Here is a 9,518-nt window from a genome sequence, read left to right on the forward strand (position 1 = left end):
CAAGAACTTTTTTCTTCAATTTATTTGTTTATTACCTGACCTTGTTAAAGTTAGATAGATAGGTGCGAATGCCTAAACTATGTAGATATTAAGATTAATCATGCAAAGTCATCGACACAGCAATGCTCTTCATTTTTGTTGCAACAGTATACTTTCTATGATTCCTGAATGTGTTTGATTTAATCTCACACTTTTAAGCACCTAATAGCCACTGAACGTTACCACGTTCTATATTGTGCACCCTCCTTGTATATTGACAATGAGCATTTCGATTTTACTTTCATTCCTCAGAAGCGAGATGAAGATGTCTTCTACAGAGCTCATACGGCTTGCGTTACTCATATTTGTAATCAGGGTTAGCGCTACGACCGATACTGCTACCACCCCATCACAGCTATTGACTCTGGAAGATTGGACGACAGAACCAGAAGACATCACCGAAGTGTCACGGACGTCGACATCCAATACTACCACAGCTATCTCTACCGTCAGTGAGGATGGGTTAGGTCAGGATCGGGACACTCTGGCCTCATGGGTTTGGAATTCGATCCAATGGACCTGGGTCTTGATCCTGCAGCTGCTGTTCGCCATCATCGGTATAATCGGTAACTTTCTAGTCTTAATGGTCCTGTTCAAGAGGCGAAAGTATTGTAGAACGACCGACACTTTGATCGCAGCTCTGGCCACTGCGGACTTCCTCACTTCTGTGTTCCTGATCCCGGTCCCAAGGCATGAAAGGATCCCTGATACCTGGGCCGGATATGCCTACTGCAAAATAATCTACCCCAATTTTCCGATGTGGGTGTGTATAACTAGTTCTATCTATACCTTGATGGCCATCGCCATAGAACGATTCGTCGCCGTGGTCTTTCCTCTCTACTTCAGTCGTACCTTAACAAGACGAACCGTGTCTATCTGGGTCATCATCATCTGGATTGCTTCGTTCTTGTCCGGCCTTCGAGGGATCATCCTCTTCCGGGTCAACAAACAAACCAACAGATGCATCATCACCTACCGGAACGACACGGAAAAGATCGCCTATGGATGCTTTGTTTTCGCTATCCGCATTGTCATACCCACTCTGACCATGTTGATCACCCAGACCATCATCGCTATCACCCTTCATCGCCAATCAACCAGGTTCCTTAACGGCTCCAACGACAACAACAACCAAGCCACGTTCCACGTGACTGCTAAGAACCGCATCCTCAAGTTGATGCTGATCGTCATCCTCATCTATGTTCTCTGCTGGAGCCCTAACCAGATCGCTTTCTTCGGTTACAACCTTGGTTTGGTCCCGACGTCATACCGGTACAGCAGTCTCAACAGTATCTTCACTCTCCTCGGTTTCTTTAACTCCTGTGCCAATCCCATCATTTACACGGCTCGCCATCCAGAATTCAGAAAGGCTATCAAGGCGCTGTTCTTCTCTGGAACGATCAAGCCACATTCGCTCTTCAGCCATGCAGACGCTGAAACCAGTGTTACAACCATCAGGAAAAGTGAGGCTCAAGAAGACTAGATGGGTTTAAAGATGCTCAAACGTGGGTATATAGAGGGCAGCACACGTACGCACGCACGGGAGCGTAATACCCATTGGCTCAGTGTTAAGCAGTGATCGGGAGTGATCGTCAAGTTGCCTACTTCACGAACGACGTTATACCCACGCTTGAGCAACTTTAACTGGTAGATCAACTAGAGGCAATACTGCTGTCCACTATAACCTACAATATAAGCTATAATGTGTCGCTGTAATAATGCTGCAACATTTTCTTTTCTTAAAAGCTGCAAAGACTTATAATTTGTTTATGTTAGAATGGTAAAGATTATTGTTGAAAATTGTATAAACATGGTAATCATCTTGTGCCTAGTTTATGGAAATATATATATATATTGTTTTTAATGTACGAAGCGACGGTTATAGAGTACCTTATGCACTTCATTGGTCTTTTAAATGCGCAGAATTTGACATTTTTATGTTACAATGAATAATCATATTCATGGATCATTTTAAACTTGTTTCGTGTGAACTGGTATAGTAGACTTGCTTTCATTTTGTATTAAGGTAAATCTGTGAACCATTGCGTCCGGTTTTGAAACGTAATAAATGTTAATTGCAGAAAGGAGATTTATATGTAGTGAAGAATACTAAAGCTTTTGTTCGAGTGTAAACAATCATAGACAAAGGCTTTAGTTATCTTACACAATATGGGCTAATTTCACAAGTAGGTATTGACTTAATTATGTAATTATTTCTGGTTGAATTGCTACTGTATATTCATGTATTCTATGTTCTCATACATATTATGTATTAAGTATGTACATATATAGCTTGTATATATAATACATAGCAATGTTGAAAGCACGGTGAAGTAAATGATTGGGTTCTTATTAGAGAACATTGAGGGCAATTACTAGACATTAAAATGAATTGTTATCTAAAGTTATTCAAAAAAATTACATGATAATCCATGGCGGCCATTAGCCACTGGTATACTATACTTAGATCAGTATTCATATACGGTCATAGATTTCTTTCGTACATTCACGTATATATCATTGATAGAACGCTTAAAAGTTTAGCTTTAGAAACGAAAATATTAAATTGATCGAAAGGGTTATCAGATGATTGATTTTATTTTGGCAGTTACCACTAAATGGTAAATGATTGAATGTGGTTCTGTAAAAAGACACCATCTGATTATGTCGCTCTGAGTTGATAATGCTGAAGTGATTTCTGCAATGTTTAATCCTAGGTATAGCTTATCATAGGTGTGATTGGAGGCGCATCTTTTTATCCGATGTTCACATTAATATTCTTGTATATAACTATAGTATTTATCGTTTTAGGGTTATCATTGCCTGTGTCATAATACGCCAGTTTCAGTCTGAGCATGAGCAGATAAAGGTCATTTCAGACAACATTGTGAAATACACGGAGACAAAATACTGGATACGTGCTTATAACAGTTATGAAGTCATTATTCATTAATGCACAATCAGTGCACTTTAATGATACACAGGTGGAAGTATTCTTTGAAAAGGAAAAACAAAGGCTATTTATGTAACACCTCCATCGCCGTAGGAGTGCTTATTAAAAAATGTATAAAGTGGGACCTCTTCATGTTTTGAAGATCTTTGGATATTCGGGGTCATTTGGGACATGTGCTAACCGTAAACTGGTCTATTGTGAAATTGTGAATATATTCCGTGTTTAAATGCGTATCATACAAGGATATGTAATGTGTTTTTACTAATTCTTTGATAATACGACCAGTACAATACATTTGAACTTACATACTACTCCAAATGCAACGTTTAGCAAAAAAAATCCCATCGCAGTCGACATAGGCGTAAGGGCCCCGTTGCATGAATGGCTGACTTGGTAAAGTGCCAATATTTTGTTTCCATCTAAATATATATCTAGAAGATATTGATATAAATTGTATAAATAAACCACCACGCTACTCGATGCGAGTTGGTAGTTGCTCTTAATGTGTTGATGATACATTCTCAGGAGGGAGGAGGTGGGGAGATGGGTGCAGCTTGTACGCCTATAATGATACATTGTAGTTCGATAGCAAAATGTAAGATGGGAGCACAGCTCTTCCAGGCCTGGTCAGGTACGTACAAAACAAAATACTATTACCACCAACACCACCACTATAGCACCACCATCACCACCACTATAGCACCACCATCACCACCACTATAGCACCACCACCACCACCACCACCACCACCACCCACCACCACCACCACCACCACCACCCCAGGCAGTAACATCAACACTTACAAGATGTCGAGATTATAGAGAGAGAGAGAGGGGGGAAGAGTCAGAGAGAAGGGATAAAGGAGTGGGGATAGAGGGGGTGTGTTTGTAAGGTAGAGCCTGAAAAGATAGGGACCGAAAGAAAGATTTATAACGGAAACGAATCGAATTATTTTCATGCAACTTCAAATTTATTTGTCTATCTATAGTGTGTATGGTGAATTGCATTCAATAATTGTTATGTTTACACAAAACAAGGCAAATATTTATTTAACAAAATTATCAAGAAACAATTTAAAGTGATATCCTTTTCTCCTCAAATATCTTATTTAGTGTACGCGATTAATGTTTGTCTTTACCACAAACAATTTATTAATATAATAGATAATACCAAAAAAAGTGCACTATAAACTACGGAAAAATAAGTATTAAAATTGAAATTCAATATCGATAAACCAATAACCAACATAATGGCGTTAATTCTTAATCGAAAGGATTAATCAACCAATAGTATAATGATATTTATTGACAGTTACCACTAAATGGAAAATGATTGAATGTGGTTCTGTAAAAAGACACCATCTTATTATGTTGCTCTGAGGTGATAATGCTGAAGTGATTTCTGAAATGTTTAATCCTAGGTATAGATTATCATAGGTGTGATTGGAGGCGCATCTTTTATCCGATGTTCACTTTAAATATTCTTGTATATATAGTATTTACCGTTTTAGGGTTACCATTGCCTATGTCACAATAAGCCAGTTCACGGTTGCAGTCTGAGCATGAGCAGATAAAGGTAATTTCAGACCACATTGTAAAATACACGGAGACAAAATACTGGATACGTGCTTATGAAAGTTATGTAGTCATTATTCAATAATGCACAAGCAGTGTACTATTATGATACACAAGCAAGGGTGTCGATGTGTATCCGTGGTTGGGGGGATGATAGGTGCCCAAATATTTTCGGCAATGGATCAAAGCAATCAAGAGGTAGAAGCGTGTGGCAAGTTGCACCCCTCCCAAGCGCGTAACCAGGATATCACTTTAGGGGGCGGTAGTGAGCGCGCGAAGCGCGGTCCCTCGGGGGTTGCGTGCAGGGAGGGGGAGTTCCCCCCCGCAAAGCGCTGAAGCTTTGACGTTTCACTAATTAGAGAAAGAAGACGATTCGTCGGGTCGTTCTCGACTCTTAATCCTTGTTTGAATCAAGTTCCCCTTTCTCCGGGCATAGCGCGGAAGCTCTGACGTTTCATCAGATTATTAAAGACAGAAGACGATTCGATGTTCCATTCTCAACTCTTAATCCTTGCTTGAATCAAGTTCCCCTTTCTCCGGGCATAGCGCGGAAGCTCTGACGTTTCATCAGATTATTAAAGAAAGAAGACGATTCGATGTACCATTCTCGACTCTTAATCCTTAATGTTTGAATCAAATTCCCCCTTCCCCGCACGTAGCGCGGAAGCTCTGATGTTTCATTAGATGATTTAAGAAAGCAGACGATCCTATGTACCATTCTCGACTCTTAATCCTTGTCTGAATTCATTTTTGCCCATTCCTACGCGAAGCGCGGAAGCTTTCACATTAGTGAAAGAAGACGATTTGTTGTATCGTGTCCTTCATGAACTCAGTTTCCCCCCTACCGCGCGAAGCGCGGAAGCTTTAACGTTTCAATAAATTATTACTCTTAATCCTTGTCTGTATTCATTTTCGCCCATTCCGCGCTTAGCGCGGAAGCTTTCACGTTTCATTAAATTATTTGTAAAAGAAGACGCTTCGTTGTATCGTGTACTTTGACGTTTCATTTGATTATTACGCTGAATTCAGTTGCCCCCTAACAGCTTTGCCCCTTTCACTGAATTTTTAGAGAAAGAAGACGATTCGTTGTACTGTTCTCTATATTAATCCTTGTCTGAATTCAGTTTCCCCACTGAAAATAATTTGTGTTACAAATAAGTTGTGACATAATAATCTTTCTCCAAAAATGAAAAATCTTTTAGGAAATATCAGGAAATAAAATGAGTGAAAAAAACAAAAATAAAGATACAATGACGTGAATTTTAAAAAGGGTGAACGGAAACAACATAACAAGTACATGTAGAGCGCATAAGTACATAACATGTATTTTATAAGTCATACTAATGTCCGAAAATCTTTCTCCTTGTCTCCGATCTCATCACGAAATCGTCACAGAGTTCATCTATGTGTACACTGTCCAGGATTGTCTGATGTGCATTGCAGATTGCTATTTTTGCGCTTCGCGCTTAACATTTAGCTCGTTGCTTTTTGACGCAGCGTCTTTGCATTTGGCGCACTGCATTTCTATGATGCTGTTGATTGAACAAATTGAATAAATTCATCAATTCCTGATGAAGCCGTATGAGCGAGAATTCAATTTATTCTTGTCTCATATACGGTTGTCTTATTTACTTCGTATATATGTATGTATTATGAAAATGAGATAGCAAAATGTGTATATTGATGGTCATCTTGCGAGTAATAACCATTAACTACTCCCATCGGGCTCTCATCCTTAATTTTTCTCTTCATTTTTTTTTTTTGATGGTGAATTATTGGGGGGGATGATTGTACAGGCCACCCCCCCCCACCTGAAATATTGGGGGGATATATCCCCCCATCCCCCCCCCCCCCCGGGATCGACACCCATGTACACAAGTGGATATTCTTTGAAAAGGAGAAACAAAGGCTATTTATGTAACACCTCCATCGCTGTAGGAGTGATTATTCAAAAAATGTACAAAGTGGGACCTCTTCATTTGAAGATCTGTGGATATTCGGGGTCGTTTGGGACATGTGCTAACCGTAAACTGGTCTATTGTGAAATTGTGAATATATTCCGTGTTTAAATGCGTATCATACAAGTCTGTATGTCTGTAAGGTAGAGCCTGAAAAGATAGGGACCGAAAGAAAGATTTATAACGGAAACAAATCTAATTATTTTCATATCCCTTCAAATTTATTTGTCTATCTATAGTGTGTATGGTGAATTGCATTCAATAATTGTTATGTTTACACAAAACAAGGCAAATATTTATTCAACAAAATTATCAAGAAACAATTTAAAGTGATATCCTTTTCTCCTCAAATATCTTATTTAGTGTACGCGATTAATGTTTGTCTTTACCACAAACAATTTATTAATATGATAGATAATACCAAAAAAAGTGCACTATAAACTACGGAAAAATAAGTATTAAAATTGAAATTCAATATCGATAAACCAATAACCAACATAATGGCGTTAATTCTTAATCGAAAGGATTAATCAACCAATAGTATAATGATATTTAACGAAAGTAAACTGCATTTTCTTGAGGACTGAATATTTGGAAAGTAACAGAAATAACTGCCAAAAATCTAACATTGATTGCTGGTTTCAACGCTTGGTTGGATAGTTAATAACATCTTTATCATGTAATCTTATTGTATACCAATCTGATCTGCTACGAATGTAATGATAACTCTGATTCAATGTTGCCTTTCGAATGCAAGATACATTAAAACAAGAAAATTACACATTTGTTGTAAATCTATTGGTTTGAAGGTTTGACCTTTGACCTTCAGATCAAATTAGTCTAACGAGTGTATCAATAAAGCTTTGAGATTTCTTCGTTCTTAAAACATATTAGATATGTATAGATACCGTGTACGTATTCCTTTCGTGAAGGTAAAAACGACGATATGCACATTGATTGATTACAAAGAAATGAGAGAGAGGGGGGAAATGATGGAAGATAAAGATGATTAATATTAGAGCATGCAAGTAGACCAAAGTCCAAGAGACCGACAATTATTTTGGTTAGGTAGGTGAACCTTTAAGAAAGATTTCTACTGAGCCATTGGTCACATGGGCCTTTAAACAACTTTCACAACGTTAGCAAGACCGACATTGTTGGTCTAGTGGGTTGTCGGTCTAGTGGCCTGTCGGTCTAGAGGGTTGTCGGTCTTGTGACCTTTTGGTCTAGTGGCCTGTCGGTCTAGTGGATTTTTGGTCTAGTGGGCATTTGGTGTACTGGGTTGTTGGTCTAGTGGCCAACATGCCAAAACAAGAAATAAGGGGAAATAATAACCACGGAGAGCAAAGCCATCCAAAGACTAGATGTTGCACTATACAAGAAATACGGTACAAAGATATTTATTTAAAAAATGTATACAAATCAACTTGTGCTAGGTGTATCATTTGGTAACAATCAAAAAGAAAATTTTTTAATTTTCTGCAACTCACGACGCAAATGGGTTTAGCACTATTCAGAATGAAATAAGAGTCGTATCCGGAAAACCCTCCCTAGGGCAACCACCCTCTAGGACGATTCCCCCTAGGGCAACCACCATCTAGGACGACTACCCTTAGGACATCTACCCCCGGACAACTACCCCCGGACAACTACCCCAGACAACTAACCCTAAGACAACCACCCTCTATACCCACGGAAAACTTTCCTCCATACTACTACCCCCTACACAACTACCCCTAGGATAACCATTCTAAGTACCCCAGACAAGTACCCCCTAGGGCAACCGCCCTCTAGGACATAAACCTCTTCAACATCTGCCACCTATGGTAACTACCACCCGACTACCCAGGGATGCGTTATTTTTTCGGCGGCACAGATTGGGGTTAGATGCGTGTTGAGCCTACGGGAAAATTTAGGGTTAGGGTTAGGTTTAGGGTTAAATCAAGACCTCTTTTTTTAAAAAAAAGCCCCAATCTGTGCCGCAGAAAAAAAATGACACCCCCGGGATAATCACCACTTAGGGTAATAATCAATCGGGTGGTAGTTGTCCTAGGGGGTAATTGCCATAAGGGTAGGTGTCCTAGAACCGATAATGGATCGTATTTGTCGAGTTAGGGAATGACAGAGAAAGAATGCAATACGGATGAGAAAGAAAGAATAAAATGCATTTCAAGCTAAGCTAAACGCGTCCAAACAAAGTACTGTATAATGAGATACAAAGAAGGAGCTTAATAATCGATATATCCTCGTTACACGCATATACATGAAAAACTAGTTCTACCACCAAAACTGAAGGTCTCGACATAAACTAGTTTAATGGATTTACAAGTGCATGTGAAGAGACTTTCAACTTCTTACTGATGGTTATGGTGAGAAATTCAATTTCAGAACAAAAATAACATGAACAAGTTAACTGCTGTGCTCTAGTGCATATGAAGTCCAACAATTAGGCCAAGTAACACATATTACGTGTTTCTCGTCCGGATTTTTTTTTGTTATTTACAAGGTCCGCGGTACAAGTCCCGCCGCGGCACTAATGTCCTTTTGCAAGACATTGATCTACAATTGCCACGCTCAACCCAGGTGAGGTAAATGGTTACCTGGTAGGATTATTCATTGAAATGCACTGTGTGCCAATATCGGTAGCCGGAGCCAAAGCTAGGGTAATAAGTTCCGAAGCTCTTTGGACCACTAAGTATTATGCGCTATACAAGAACGGACTATTATTATTATTAAAACAATTCACTGTGATGGATATCTAACTATAAGGCATCTTACTTATCTACAAATTGTACATTACACAAAATATGCGAAATGTATAACATATTTGTTTGAAGCTTACAAAATGTCTTTTCCTGGCTATCGACCTTTGAAGGCTGAGATTTTTCACTTCAATCATCCGAACTCGAATCTACGTGAAGAAAAACACAACACAACACAAACAGAACAAGCACTGTGCGTCATAGAAATAACATGCCATACCACTTTCAAAAG

The 9,518-nt window shown here is 39.0% G+C and overlaps 1 protein-coding gene across 1 annotated transcript; it reads left to right on the forward strand.

The window, feature by feature from the left end:
- Positions 1-304: 304 nt before the first annotated feature.
- Positions 305-1,522, forward strand: LOC100888187 (QRFP-like peptide receptor). Its single transcript, XM_003730385.2, has one exon. The coding sequence runs from the start codon at positions 305-307 to the stop codon at positions 1,520-1,522; it is 1,218 nt and encodes a 405-aa protein (XP_003730433.2).
- Positions 1,523-9,518: the final 7,996 nt, after the last annotated feature.

The sequence above is a fragment of the Strongylocentrotus purpuratus genome, unplaced genomic scaffold (genome assembly GCF_000002235.5).
Source record: "Strongylocentrotus purpuratus isolate Spur 01 unplaced genomic scaffold, Spur_5.0 spur5_scaffold_7, whole genome shotgun sequence".
In the NCBI taxonomy this organism is placed as follows: domain Eukaryota; kingdom Metazoa; phylum Echinodermata; class Echinoidea; order Camarodonta; family Strongylocentrotidae; genus Strongylocentrotus; species Strongylocentrotus purpuratus.